Source organism: Heptranchias perlo, chromosome 22 (assembly GCF_035084215.1).
Source record: "Heptranchias perlo isolate sHepPer1 chromosome 22, sHepPer1.hap1, whole genome shotgun sequence".
Taxonomy (NCBI): domain Eukaryota; kingdom Metazoa; phylum Chordata; class Chondrichthyes; order Hexanchiformes; family Hexanchidae; genus Heptranchias; species Heptranchias perlo.
Window position 1 is genome coordinate 9,482,811 of NC_090346.1, and position 15,860 is coordinate 9,498,670.

The following is a 15,860-nucleotide window of genomic DNA, read 5'->3' on the forward strand; positions in this document are numbered from 1 at the left end:
TGCGAGGGGACTGAAACAATGATTCCTAATTAAAGTTCTGTCTACTTAATTTGATCTCACCATTTGTACAAAACAGTGTTCAACACTAGCACAGTAAGTTTTGGTGATCAATATCTCCTCATTTTACACGATTATCTGCAGAAAGCGTGTTTCCTGTAGGTGGGGCTGACTGCATATTTTATTTAAGGAGCAACTGGCCTCTATTCAACATGAATTGATAGAGATTGGGAACTGAATCTGCGTCTCACCACTGCCCGGGCTCCAGTGTGTCATCTATCTCATTGTGTCCTTTTCTCCTACTGTTGGCTTCAATTATACTTTCAAAGCGACACCATAAAATATCTCTGGAAGAAAAATACCTTTAAGAAGGGATGGTGAGGATTCATGCCCTTGCCAGATTCTAATAGTATTCACTGAAAGTAAAGGAGGTAAAATAATTAGTGTGGTGTAGTATACTGGAGCTTCATCAATTACATTACTGATTGGTAGCGTATGGGTTCACACCTAAGGTTCACCAAAATAATGCTTGGGTTTGGGGACACAGTATCAAAATTTTCAGGTGACACAAAAATGTGGTTAACCATGAAGAGAAACTGTGAGCGACTTAAGGAGGACAATTCAATGCAGAGAAATGTGAGATGATACCTTCCTGAAGTAATGATGTGGAGATGCCGGTGATGGACTGGGGTTGACAATTGTAAACAATTTTACAACACCAAGTTATAGTCCAACAAATTTATTTTAAATTCCACAAGCTTTCGGAGGCTTCCTCCTTCCTCAGGTGAACGGTGTGGAAATGAAATTTTCGAATCCTTCGGAGGCTTCCTCCTTCCACATCGTTCACCTGAGGAAGGAGGAAGCCTCCGAAAGCTTGTGGAATTTAAAATAAATTTGTTGGACTATAACTTGGTGTTGTAAAATTGTTTACAATTCCTGAAGGAAGTACAAGGGGAGGAAATATGAATTAAATGGTGAAAGTTTAAAAGGAGTAGAGGAACAGACAGTCATAAAGGTTGAGATACACACGTTTTAAAAAATGGGAGGACAAGTTGATAAAACTGTAAAAAGAAAAGCATATGGGATCCTAGGCTTTATAAAGAGGGACATAAAGTACAAAAAGGTAATGCTAAACCTTTACAAACCATTGGTTAGGCTAAGTGCCAGAGTTGGCTCAGTGGTAGCACTCTTGCCTTTGAGTCAGAGGGTTGAGCACAAATCTAGGCTGATACTTCTGTGTTTTAGTTATGAGGAGAGACTAGAGAAACTGGGGCTGTTTCACTAGAACAAGAAGCCGAAGAGGAGAATTAATGGAGGTGTTCAAAATAATGAAGAGTTTTGATAAGGTAAATAGGAGAAAACTAATTCACTGGTCAGTAACTCAAAGGCATAAATTTAAGATCATCACCAAGAGAATGAAGGGAGACATTAGGAGAATTTTTTTTTCTTATGCAGAGAATTGTTAAGAGTGAAAATCCCTATGAGAAGGAAGAAGTGGAAGCAGAATCTAGAATAGCTTTTAAAAGGGAAGTGGATAAATATTTGAAAAAGAAAAATGTTATAAAGGGTACAGGGAAAGGGCAGGGTGATGGAATTAAGTGGATAGCTCTATCAGAGAGTTGACACAGGTGGGATGGGACGAATGGCCTCCTGTAAAGTCCCATGGTAGGTCAGAACTCAGCCATGCCACCTTGGAGAAGGACTAAGGTTTGGCCAAACACTTGCCTGCAAGGAAGGAGGAGAAATTGGAGAGAGAGTGTCCCCAGTCCAGCTCTTGTGTGCCTCTGGTGGTTGGTCCTGGAGCAGCATAGGCTGAAGCATCCTTTCAATCAGGAAAAATGCATGGCATTGAGGACAATCAATAAGGAGAGGAGGGGAGACTAAGTAATAGTCTTCTGACTACTTTTTATAGACCTTTTTAAAATGTTGCCGTATTTTGCTGATGATGCTGAAATAAAATGTGCAATGTTCATAAAGGGCTGAATGAATGTACCTAATTATAGGAGGCTGCCAACAAAACCAGACAGCGCCGAGGAAGAGTTTCTGAAGAGCTGCCGTTCGAACGAGAATGAGTTGGAGTCTCTCCCCTGCATGTACACGACAGTGGAGGCCGACACATGGAGCAACATCAAGGAGCTCATCAAAATCATCAAAGAGAAAATCATCGATGAGCAGAGGAAGACGATCTGGATCGACCAGGATCAGCTCTAGAGTTTCAGTGAGAGACTGCAGCTAGCAGGACTTAACCCAATGGCAAACCATGTGCCACGCACGGACTTGCGGACTGTAAGCCAGTCTTGGGGGGGTGGGCATTCAATTATGCTTTTCATGACGAGCAGATGACTCTTCCCAGATGGTCAGGTAGCTCAGTTAAAACTGTTGCTCAGAACAACACTTATTGCGATCGAAAACTTGCCGTTTCAAAGAAGATGAATGTCGCAATCAACATGGTTTTTCATTAATAATGGTTTTCCAAAGCCTACTTGAGGTGTGGACGGAGATGACTGAGGCTGTGCATCACTTGCTGTGATAGAATCCCACCCAGAGCATTCTCATGTTTAATCCTTGCCCTGCACTTAACGGTGGCAAGCTCCAGTTTCAGTCTGGGTTTTTCAACTCTGCATCCAAAGCCAAGAAAGAGAAACGGCCATTTGGCCCATCTGACAATGCCACTCTGGCACCCTGCCACTCAACCAATGGTTCAACCAACTGTGTTTATACAAAAGAGATTGAGAGATTATATTTGTGTAGAATGTTCTAAGAAAGGGGACGGGGGGTGGGGGCTGCATTGGTGGATCAAGATTACAAGACATCCCGAAGGTGACTGTATCGTGGATCGCCCTGACCCCCAGTGTTCTTTAAAAACAGCAGGTTTACGACTTTACTGCCCCAAGTGCACAGAGGGAATCTCCTCTGTGAGGGTTAACCTTTCAGAAAGGAAAAAAGGAGGCGAAATAGAGGAGTCAAGGAAAGAAAACTACTTCAACTATTATGGGGTGGAATTTTCTCGCGGGTTCTCCGATCTCCCATTTTAACATGAGGAGATATCCCACGGCAACCACCGTTTACGCCATTTCATCAGGGTTTTCACCAAAGTTACAATGGGAGATTAAAAGAACTTTGTCACTAAGATTGAGACCATCCATTCAGCTGCCTCTGCCGCATCCACCCCTTCCCCTCGCCCACCATCTCAAGCTTCCCCCGAGGTATCCCTCCTGCCCTAGCCTTGAACCCATATCTTTCTCTTGCTTCCACATCTCCCATCATGCCCTCTTTGAGCTCTTCTTGACCACGAGACCCACCTCCTGCTCCCTCGACCCTATTCCCACTGAACTGCTGACCACCCAATATCCCTTCCTGGCCCTCATGCTAGTTGACATTTTAAACAGTTCCCTCTCCTCAGGTACCATCCCCCTCCCTCAAAATTGCCTTCATCCCCCCCCTCCTCAAAAAATCCATCCTCGACCCCTCTGTCCTTGCAAACTACCATCCCAACTCCAACTTCCCTTTCCTCTCCAAAGTCTTTGAACATGTTGTCACCTCCCAAATTGGTGCCCATCTTTCACTCAACACCGCATTTGAATTTCTCCAATCAAGTTTCTGCCCTTTCCACAGAACTGAAACAGCCCTAATCAGTGTCACAAATGACATCCTCTATGACTGTGATCATGGTGCACTATCTCTCCTTGTTCTTCTCGCCCTGTCTGCAGCCTTTGACATGGTCGATCACACCATCCTCCTCCAACACCTCTCCTCCATTGTCCAGCTGAGTGAGACTGCCCTCGCCTGGTTCCATTCTTACCTATCCAATCGTACCCAGAGCATCTCCAGCAATGGCTTCTCATCCCGCCCTCTCACCGTTACCTCTGGAGTCCCCTGAGGCTCTATCCCTGGCCCCTCCTCTTCTTCAACTGCATGCTGCCCCTTAGCAACATCATACGAAGACATGGCATCAGGTTCCACATGTACACTGATGACACTCAGTCCTACCTCTGCACTAGCTCTCTTGACCCCTCCACTGCCTCTGTGTTATCCGACATCCAGTTCTGGATGAGCTGCAATTTCCTTCAGTTAAACATTGGGAAGACTGAAGCCATCGTCTTCAACTCCCGCCACAAACTCCGTACACTCGTAACCAATTCCATCCACCTCTCCGGCCACTGTCTCAGGTTGAAGCCAACTGTTTGCAACCTTGGCATCCAATTTGACCCCGAGCTCCTCTTCTGACCCCATATTCCCCTCCATCACAAACACTGCCTATTTCCACCTCCGTAACATTGCCCGTCTGCACCCTTGTCTCAGCCCATCTGCAGCTGAAACCCTACAGATCACAGGCTGGGAAGAGAAGCCATTGCTGGATGTGACAAAGGAATGGATGGGGGTTTCAATGCTGTCCTTGCTGGTCTCCCATCTTCCACCCTCCACATCTTCAGCTCATCTTAAACTCTGCTTCCCATATCCTAATTTGCACCTCTCACCCATCACCCCTGGGCTAGCTGACCTACATTGGCACCCAGTCCCCCAGTGCCTCCAATTTAAAATTCTCAGTCTTGTGTTCAAATCCCTTCATGATTTCCCTTCGATCCACCATTGGCGGCCGTGCCTTCAGCCTTAAGCCCTAAGCTCTAGAATTCCCTCCCTAAGCCTCTCCGGCTCCCTCTCCTCTTTTAACGCCCTCCTTAAAACCTACCTCTTTGAACAAGATTTTAGTCACTCATTCTAATATCTCCTTCTACGGCTCGCGTCACTTTCTGTCTGATTACACTTCTGTGAAGCGCCTTGTGACATTTCCCCACGTTCATGCAAAAAGCAAAATACTGCAGATGCTGGAAATATAAAATAGAAACAGCAAATGCTGGAAGCACTCAGCAGGTCAGGCAGCATCTGTGGGGAGAGGAAGGTAGGTTTAACGATTCAGGTCGATGACCTTTTGTCAGAATCCTAGTGAAGGTCATCGACCTGAAACATTAACCCTACCTTCCTCTCTCCCCAGACGTTGCAAGTTGTTGTTGTTGTTGAATCCCAACAGGACTATGTCTTTAAGAAATCCTTTTTTGGCCATACAAAGACTGACGTGATGTTACGCTAAAATAAAACCTAACAACATAGCATTTTGTCCGGGTTTACTTGGCACATTCTGTGAATTAGCAAGTAATCTTTGGTACGTTACACTTCTGTTATCCTACTTTACAGTATTAGGTGTTGGGAAAATTTTCAGAAGCCATTTGTGCATTGGTTTTTGAAGAATGCTTAATCCTCCAAAAGAATCTGTTCATTCTTTGGTGAAACCCAGCACGAGGAATAATTATAACTTAAGTGCGGTAAATAGCTATGTCCTACTTATTAGTTCCTGTCCACTGTAAACTGAAAGAATTATGTGCACCCGTGGAAAAAAGGGTATTTGGTTTCTGTCTTTTTAAAAGGGGAATGTTAAGCTACACTGAACTTATTGAAGATGCACATTAGATTCCTATTGATCTGCATTTTTCTCAAGTGACATATACTGAAAGCTCCATTGTTCCTAATGTTTGGTGTAAATCTTACAACACCAAGTTATAGTCCAACAATTTTATTTGAAAAATTGAATAAAATTGTTGGACTATAACTTGGTGTTGTAAGATTGTTTACATTTGTCAACCCCAGTCCATCACCGGCATCTCAACACTAATGTTTGGTGCCAGTGACTCTGAGATTTGTTGAATTTAGTTAAGAATATATAAAATCAGCAGCTTGGAGTGTGCTTTGTAAGCGGTGCAATATGACAAATGATCTGAGAGTGCATATGAAGAAGTATTGTCTCTCCCTTGTCAAATGCTTCATATATCTTTGCCGAGACAGCATCAGAATGAATGTAATTGCGGCTAGTGTCGCAACTGTCCATGACACTAGTGTCAGTCACTGCTTTTCCCCTGCCCCATGGACTTGGGTCACATTCCATCCCTGTGAAAACAGATGAAGGTCCTTTCTCAGCGATAGTTATTGAAGGTCCCAGGGAGTGACCTTTGGGCAACCTGAACTTTGTCCCACATTGCCAAGATGTCTAGATTTGGCAGCAGTCCCTAGATTTGGTAACAAGACCTAGATTTGGCTTCTACTGCATGTGATTCTGTGTAAGGTGGTTTATGACCAGTGGGACCATGACTCCTTCTGGTCACGTGGCTCGGCAAAAGTGCAAATCTGAACTTGTGTGATGTGCATTAAATGAATAGTGTTTACCATGACATTGGCTTCATAACTTGCTTGAGCCTAATTGGTCGTGGAGCTCAGTTTTACCCCAGGCTTGCCTGGAACCCATCAGTAGTAAAGACAGAGAGGATGTAGAAAGAATGGTAGCAGCCCATGATTCACTTCTGCTTAGACCAATCCCAGCCACAGTTGCCTTGACACTGAGTAGCATAATTCTGGATCAATCATTACTGACTGTCTAATATCCTCACTGGTGCAAAGTTGGGGGATGTTCCATTCCCTCAGAGGTGCCAGCCTTCATCTTAAACCTTTTTTGAGGATTATAGCAGCATTGTTGTTCTAAAATCCCAAAACATGATCCAGTTGAAGTCAATTCACCTCATCAGGAGAATAGCCTGAATGAGGAAGACTCCCTAGTTTTCTACCTTTCCCTTAGTGTCTACTGTAGCACGGTGGTGAAACCCTCCCTTCAGACATGAATGTAAGCAAGGAGCGCACAAACGAGTTAATTATTGTAGCATTTTTATTTGATAAGTATAGATCGTTAGGTAAATATGTTAAAGAAAAGAAATATACGGTAAAGGGTTTTCAAGCTCAGTATGTTCTCTAAACTTAACAGTTTTTTTAAAGAATTCTAATAATACGAAATAATTTGAATGTTCTTGTCTTCGCTGATCAAACTTGGATAGCATTGTATACGTCAGTCTGCTCTAACTGGAGTCAGCTTTCGTGTCTAGCAAACGTGCAAATCTAAACTTGTGTGATATACAACTCTGTAACCTCCTCTAGCCCTACAACCCCCGATATCTCCGCACTCCTCTAATTCTTGCCTCTTGTGTATCCCCGATTTTCATCACTCCACCATTGGTGGCCGTGCCTTCAGCTGGCTAGGCCCTAAGCTCTGGAATTCCCTCCCTAAACCTCTCTACCTCTCTCTCTCCTCCTTTAAGAGGCTCCTTAAAACCTACCTCTTTGACCAAGCTTTTCGTCACCTGTCCTAATATCTCCTTATGTGGCTCGGTGTCAAATTTTGTTTGATAATCGCTCCTGTGTAGCGCCGTGGGACATTTTTATGATGTGAAAGGCGCTTTATAATTGCAAGTTGTTGGTGTTGTGGTTTTGTAATATTTGGAGTTACTAGCTAACAGAGATCTTTTTTTTGCGGTGATATTATGTGGTGGAAAATTTTCAATTTGAAAAATTGACGAGGAAGTTCAGTTCTCAAAGGATTGCCATACGCCAAAAAAACTGTGTTGCAGTATCATTGTGCCTCACTTTCCGAGCCCTAGTCCAGTGATGAGTAATGGTGGCGTATGCTGTACTGATGTGCTGTAATGTTAATAAAGAAAAAGATGAAGGAACAATCCCGTCTGAGTAGAAATTATTGCAATTCCTCAAGCCTTCAGTTCCCTGCATCCAATGACCTGACAGTCAATTCAAGGTCAGTTACAAAAGCAGCCAACCCGAGTGTATTCTAGCTCTGTTCATTGAATAGTTTTTTTTAAATTACTGTGTGGGTGAGGGAGTAGAACTCCTCAATCAACCAGACTGCAGCACTGTAAAAACTTGGCTCCGGGTATCTTGGGCTTCTGTGGCGTTTCGTTGAGCTCTCCCGATCTCCGGGGTTTTTTCTCCGATCTTCCACTCACTGAAGTTACGCCGGGAATTTGGCGGAACCCATTGCAGTGATTTCAGGTGATTGTTTCACCATTAATAAAGCTTGATGATTTATTATGTACAATTGGGAAATGCAGGTGAAAGCTAAAGGCCCATAATGCAGGTCAACACCATAGGAACATGAGGAACAGCAGTAGTCCATTCAGCCCCTCGAGCCTCAGTTAGATCATGGCTGATCTGTACCTCAACCCCATTTACCCACCGTAGCTCCATACTCCTTGATACCCTTACCTAACAAAAATCTATCGATGTCAGTCTTGAAATTTTCAATTGACCCAGCATCCACAGCCTTTTGGTGGAATGAGTTCCAGATTTCTACAACCCTTTGTGTGAGGAAGTGCTTCCTGATTTCACTCCTGAATGACCTAGCTCTAATTTTAAGATTCTGCCCCCTTGTTCTGGATTCCCCCACCAGAAGAAATAGTTTCTCTGTATCTACCCTATTGAATCCTTTTATCATTTTAAGCACCTCAATTAGATCACCCTTCAATCTTCTAAATTCAAGGGAATACAAGTCAAGTTTATGCAACCTGTCCTCGTAATTTAACCCTTTAAGTGAACAGGTTGCATAAACTTGCCTTGTATTCCCTTGAGATGAAAGGTTGAAAAGAGTTGGGGAGATGATGAGGGAAATCAAACAGCAATGGTGAGATAATGATAGGCTTGGCTTTTAAAAGTCTTAGATTATGAGAGGAAGGTGGAGGGATAAGGAATTACACAATTTAGAGATTCAAGGAAAGGAGAAATTGAGACCGTCCCTACACTGACTCCCATAAATTGATGGAGTACATAGATGTGACTTGACCAATCCTCAGACTTCCTGAGTATCTGACCAACCAAACAAGGTTAATGCTGATAGACAAGTTTGGACAGGTACTGAATCCTGCTGTTCCACCTGAGTATTTATGTTTCAGTATTCCCAGACTTTTCCTGCTAAATACCACGCTTCATTCCTATGTTTCTTAGATGTTTTCCTATATCTTTCTCTACGTGCTTCCCAAACCAAAGAAGCATTGAAATTGGTAAAATATACTACTGAGTAACAAGGGGGAGAATTTTCTTCAAGTGAGTTACGTACTGTTGCACCTTTAAAAAAAAGTGTTGCGCCCGCCAGTGGCCTGTAGAGGGGGTTAGACGCAGGTATCCTGGGTCTGCCCATTGGCATAAAACTCGAGTAAAATGGGTGTAAGCAGAACTGCATGGAAACTCACGAGCGGCCTTTGAAAGCAGTAGGAAGAAGCCTGCACACTTCAGCAACCGGGTGGCGGGGGCAGCGGTGGAGGTGGGTGGGCGAGGGGGGTGGGGGCTTGGGTGGGGGGATGGTGAGAAACAACCAAGTAAGAAAGGAGCAGTGCTTGGCTCTCTCACTTCACCATCACATGACGTCACTGCACGTCTTATCAATGTTTTTATCATACTTTGCAACAAATATGACAACATCAGCAGCAAGAAGGTAGCAGTGCATGGAACCAAGCCAGAGAACGTCATTCATCCAGACCGCCAAGCCCTCCTGGAGGGGGATTGAAGGCAGCAGACCCCTGGGTGTGGGCCCCACTGAGAAATATCACTCATGCCTCCTGGAGAGAGGTGCATTCTTGCACTGAGTGCCCACTCCCTCACCCCCCAGGACTGCAGAACAGTGCCCCAAAAAGTTCCACATCCTCAGCAGGGCAGGCACTGCAACACACTGGACACCTCTGCCTTTTCTTCCTTGCCCACCTTGGGCACCAGCACGCTCCTCACCTTTTTTAAAACAACAATTGCACAGCTAACCCCTCACAGTGGTTAAGGGCAGCTCTAATTCGGCAGCCTGGCCTATAGCAATCCAGCTCCCTTCACAGCAATTACTTACAGGCACAACCCTAAGACCCCTTCCTCCAATTTAACAGCTTCATACCCCCACATGTCTTACCTCAGCTCTCCCATGCCACTTGGCACACTCAACTGCGAGCCTTACCCTTACTTACTTTATCTTTTCACAGGACAAGTTGGCACATGATGCCCGCTACAGGCAGAGCACCAGAGGGAGGAGGTGCTTCACCAGCCTTAAATACCACACCCACCCTCGAGAAGAAGACCATGGAGCTCATGGCGAGGCACTCGCTGTGGGAGGTGCCGAGGTTGGCAGCATTTTTCCAGTGGCAGGTTACCGATTGATCATCTACACTGTCACCCTGGCACATAGAGTCACAACCTTCCACCCCCCTCTCCCCCACTCCGGCTCACCTTAATCCCAAAGGGTTAATGATCTAAGCCTCCTTTCTTGCAGCTGCATCACAGCCACAAGCGGCACAGGAGGAGGAAGGTGATGATGATGAAGAGGATGATGAGGACCAAGCCACCCTGGAGTCCCAGCTGCAGGGTACTGCCGTCTCTCAGGCCGTCTCTCACATGCCCGGCCTCTGACCATCCCCCTCACAGCACTATGCCAGTGGTATGTAAGAGGTGACATCAAATTGCCCAAGAGCAAGCACAAGGAGGCAACCCCCTCCTGTGATCCTGACCCTCGGGTGGCATTTATAAGGAGCATTAGGACAGGTGATGGAAAAGCACCTGTAGACACCCAGGAAAGCATTATGTTAGGAAAGAGTAAGGTGATTGTATACACTTTCCAATTATTGTATTAAAATAACCTGTGCAATGACGTGGCACTTTGTTACTCATGGAGGTTACAGTCATGCAGGAAAGGGTGAACTAATTTGGTGCTAACATTCACTCCGATGATAATTACTGGCACGGTCATGTAGGGGTAAAGAGAGGCTGATGTGTTGTCATGTGGTAGAATAGGTAGTGGTTTTGTTAAGTGGGGGGAGAAGGAATTTCCCCCAGTAACAATCTGACTCGAGCACTTCCTTCACTCTTGCCAAAGACTGTCATTTGCACCTGCAGCATCAGTGAGTAATGGACTTTTGGCAGTAAACCATCTGCCGCAGCTGAGATATCCTCTATTTAACCGTAAAAAATAAGTGTATGTACACTTTATTTGTAGCTGGGAGCATGATCCACAAATCAATCATAAGTCAGAATATCAGCTGGTATCTCTTTGATGAGTCCCTCGGCCCACAGGAGGTGAACTTAACATTCACACTGGGTTTCCAGGCTCTAGAATGGGTAGTTACTGCCCTCTGTTGGCTAAACTATGGAAGTGCAATGTAACAATTTGCAGTGCAGTTGATCCTGACTGCAGTAAAATAAATCACTCCCTTATAAGAGCAGGCAAATCAGAAACTCATTTCTATTATATAGCTATTGCTTTCATTCCCTGTTAAGTCATTATTTTTATCGTTATATGGCTTTTAAGTGACTGCTTTGTTGTTTTCAGTCAAATTAGGCAGTCATTTCCTTAACGTTCAGTATATTAAAAGCATCGCTTTGTAGTTACAAATAGGTTTTATTTTGTTGAGACCGTGTTGTATTCTCTGAAAGATTACCAGATGAATTAGCGCTGTGACTGACAGTACCGTTTGTTTTTTTTTGTGTCTGCTTTTCCCCCTCCTCCAGTTTTCTCCTGTTGAAGGAGCCGGCTCACACACTCCACTGTGTGCACTCATAGAATTATACTGCACAGAAGGAGGCCCTTTGGCCCATAGTACCTGTGCTGGCTCTTTGAAAACGCTAACCAATTAGTCCCACTCCCCCCGCTCTTTTCCCATGGCCCTGCACATTTTTCCCCTTCAAGTATTTATCTAATTCCCTTTTGAAAATTACTATTGAATCTGCTTCCACCTCCATTTCAGGCAGTGCAATAACAGAGGTGACAAAAGTGCAACCCAGTCAAGTACCTCACCCCCAATGAACCGAGGAAAGGAGCAGAGGAGGCTGCCAGGTGTGACTACTGCTGAGGAAGCTAAAGTTCAAAGTCAGTATCTATTTGCACAAAGCTGGACCATACTCAATTTTTTCGAGCATGAGTAGCATGTTTCCAGTCTATCCAGTCAAAGACTATCTCTGCCTCCAGTGAGAGCACCATTGTTGGATTCTACTCCTGCTCAGTGAAATCATCTTCTACATTGGTCTAAGTTAAGATTTCCTTAAAAGGCAACTTTGTCTTCAGGTATCAGATCAGCAGGACCTTTTCTGACCTAACTGCAAATGACTCAGTGTTCATTTTATAAGCAGTGATTAGTAAGTGGCACATTCCATCGGGCCTTTTAGTTTCCTACATTACGACAGTGACTTCACTTCAAAAGTACATTATTGGCTGTAAAGCGCTTTGGGATGTCCTGACGTTGTAAAAGGCTCTATATAAATGCAAGCTCCTTCTTTTTGCTTATCATAACCCAAATTTCCATTCTTGCTTGCCCAGAAAGCAATTACAGCCCCAGAAGCCTTGGAATTTCAGGGTCCAGAACTGGGAACCATGGCTGATTTTTCTTTTTGCTAGTCCGGGACACTGAGTTCCACTTGCAGAATCCCATCTGTCACATCACATGACTCAATACAGACCAGTGAAAAGAAAGACTTGCATTTATATAGCGCCTTTCATGACGTCCCAAAGTGCCAATGAAGTACCTTTTGAAGTGTAGTCACTGTTGTAATGAAGGAAAAGTGGCAGCCAATTTGCGCACAGCAAGGTCCCACAAACAGCAATGTGATAATGACCAGATAATCTGTTTTAGTGATGTTTGTTGAGGGGTAAATATTATCCAGGACACCGGGGACAACTCCCCTGCTCTTCTTTGAATAGTACCGTGGAATCTTTTACATCCACCTGATAGGGCAGACAGGGCTTCGGTTTAACATCTCAACCAAAGTACTGCACTGGAGTGTCAGCCTAGAATATGTGCTCAAGTCTCTAGAGTGCGGCTTGAATTCACAACCTTCTGACTCAGAGGCGAGAGAGATCTACCACTGAACCACAGCTGACACCTTAATTTGAAACCTTCCTGGCCTGTATAGCTCAATACCACAACAGGCCAGTTACTTACCCAGTGAGGTTCGAAAAGCACTCTAATCCAGCCTTTCTAACCTTATGTCCCTTAATCGGGTTGTTTATCTCATATATCACAGGTTAAACAAGCAGTCAGAAGAAGAACAAGGCTATTTTTTGTATATTTGTATATTTGGAATCTTCCAGGAACCAACTGGAGCCATTGGTTAGCTCTGCTCACATCAACAACAATTTGCATTTATATAGCACCTTTAATGTAGTAAAAACGTCCCAAGGCGCTTCACAAAAGCATTATCAAACAAAATTTGACACCAAGCCATATAAGGAGATATTAGGACAGGTGACCAAAAGCTTGGTCAAAGAGGTAGATTTTAAGGAGCATCTTAAAGGAGGAGAGGTAGAGAGACGAGTAAGTTTAGGGAAGGAATTCCAGAACTTATGGTCTAGGCTGAAGGCACAGCCGCTAATGGTGGAATAACGAAAATCGGGGATGCACAAGAGGCCAGAATTGGAGGAGCGCAGAGATCTTGGAGGGTTGTAGGGCTGGAGGAGGTTACAGAGATAAGGGAGGGGCGAGGCCATGGAGGGATTTGAAAACAAACTCTAGCCGCCATTACACAATACTAACACATACCACAACGAAACCCAACATCTTCCATGGTCCTTCCCCCCTACCATTGAGGCAACATAGCCTGTAAAATGGACCTGCCGTTGACAATCATTCCAGTTAACAATCCAAAATAATCTTTAAAACAACAGATTTTTTTTTGTTTCTTGATAAAAATGTTACTATTCATTCTCCAAGATCCCTAATCCTTCAGTCCACATCACTCTGTGTCTGTTAATTAGTCCAGCACTGCCAAGATATTAACCATAATAAAAAATGGTGCTAAAATAAATTGTCGCTCTCCTCCTTCTGATTTAAAGGCTTTCTCTGATACTAGTGCAGTCTTTTCAATTATTCGATTCATTCTTCCTTTAAATATTGCAAAATGATTCTCTGGCAACCTCATTGTGGTTAACCATCTCCATTAGAACATTCCTTTCAATTATATATCGACCCATATCAAAAGCAAACCATAGAACTAACCCCATTTGGGTGAACATCCCACTGTAAGGGGAAGGAAAATTAACCCTGCGCTTTCTCAGCTGCAGCACATATATCTGATCAACAATTCTTTGACCATTTTGCATTTGGCTGGTTGACCCAATCACTTCAAAAAGTCCTTTCTTGGTCGTCCCCGGTGACAATAAATAAATGGCAGCACTTTCTGGACCCAGATCCAGAATTCCACTGGGTGCCATTGGTGGTTCCAGGTCCCTTTTTGTTCCAGCAGTTTCTTAACCTGCTCACGCTGTGCCGAAAGACTAAGCAGGCTGGGGCTCTTTTCTCTCGAAAAGACAAGACTGAGAGGTGACCTGATAGAGGTCTACAAAATGATGACGGTGTTGGATAGGGTAGATGTAGAGAAGATGTTTCCACTTGTGGGGGAGTCCAAAATTAGGGGCATAAATACAAGATAGTCACTAATGAATCCAACAAGGAATCCAGGAGAAACTTCTTTACCCAGTGAGTGGTGAGAATGTGGAACTCGTTACCACATAGAGTGGTTGAGGCGAATAGCATAGATGCATTTAAGGGGTAGCCGCATAAATTCATGAGGGAAAAAGGAACCGAAAGATATGGAGCTCGGGTGAGTTGAAGTAAGGTGGGAGGAGGTTCGTGTGGAGCATAAACAGCAGCATAGACCTGTGGGGCCGAATGGCCTGTTTCTGTGCTGTAAATTCTATGTGATTCTATGATTTGTTTTGGATCTCAATTGGCAGTTCAGGGAAAAGGCTGAGCCTCGTATTCCGAAAAATAAGGTCCCCGCGAATTCCTTTCTCATGGCCTACCATCCAAGTTAGCTCCTAAGGTGTCAGCCATGGCTCAGTGGTAGCACTCTCGCCTCTGAATCAGAACTTTGTGGGTTCAAGTCCCACTACAGAGACCTGAGCACAGAATCCAGGCTCACACTGCAGCGCAGTACTGAAGGAGTGCTGCACTGTTGGAGGTGCTGTCTTTCGGATGTAGCGTTAAACCGAGACCCTGCCTGCCCTCTCAGGTGGACGTAAAGTATCCCATGGCACTATTTCGAAGAAGAGAACCCTCTAGTTTTCGAACTAAAAGTAGCATTGCACAGTTGCCCATTGCACACACTGAGTTCAAGGCAATTCACCTCTATGTGTTGAGCATGAAATGAAAAAAAATGGTTATTAATATGATATTCCAGCCTTTAGTTAGAAATGTGCAATGGATTAATCAGAGGAAGGAGGATAATGGTTGACATTTCCTAAAGAACGGTCCAGGGCATTGCCCCATCCATAAGTGGGATGGTGAAGACATTGCCCTTTGCCACAGGTTCATGATAGGGGTTGCCAACTCTCCAGGATTGTCCTGGAGTCTCCAGGAATTGAAGATTAATCTCCAGGACACTGCTGGGAGCAAACCCCAGAGAAAAGCATTGGGGTATTAAAAAAAAAAGTATCTTCTTTTAATTTTCTTTGAACGCTTCAGTTTATTAGCTATAAAAATATTGGAGATGGGGAAAAAGGCTGTTTGACTGAATGGGCTGGTTGAAGGCTGGAGGCCATGTGATGAAACCTCCAGGGTTACATCCAACCAGAGTCGGCAACCCCAGTCCATGGTGGGGAAGTATCACAAATCACCCTGGAAATTACCGCACCTGTAAGGGAAACACCATATTTGGCATAGAGATCACACTGGTGACCATCCTTTAGACACAGAGATCTCAAAAGGCCTGGCTCTTTGGAGACAAATATCTCACACTTTGCCACTGCTTAGGCAGAGAGAACCTCACAAGGAGCTGCTCCTTAGCACAGAGTCCATACATGATACTATTCTTTGATCACAGATGCCCTTAGAACGCAGAGTTCACACATAGGGCTGTTCCTGAGACACACAGCTCACAAACAGAACCATTCCTTTTATGCAGAAATCATACACAGGCAGCTCTTTCGATGCAGAGGTCACACACAGGGTTGTTCTGTAGAAGTGAGCAATGATCTTCAACTCACATTGCTGGTGTAAATCAATTTAATTCTATCT

The 15,860-nt window shown here is 44.3% G+C and overlaps 1 protein-coding gene across 1 annotated transcript in view; it reads left to right on the plus strand.

The window, feature by feature from the left end:
- Nucleotides 1–7,547, plus strand: part of card11 (caspase recruitment domain family, member 11) — a 247,628-nt gene extending 240,081 nt beyond the window's left edge. Inside the window, exon 24 of the mRNA XM_068002900.1 lies at nt 2,001–7,547. Coding sequence (XP_067859001.1) covers nt 2,001–2,208 — 208 coding nt within the window. The 3' untranslated portion in view covers nt 2,209–7,547. The remainder of the gene's footprint in view (nt 1–2,000) is intronic.
- Nucleotides 7,548–15,860: the final 8,313 nt, after the last annotated feature.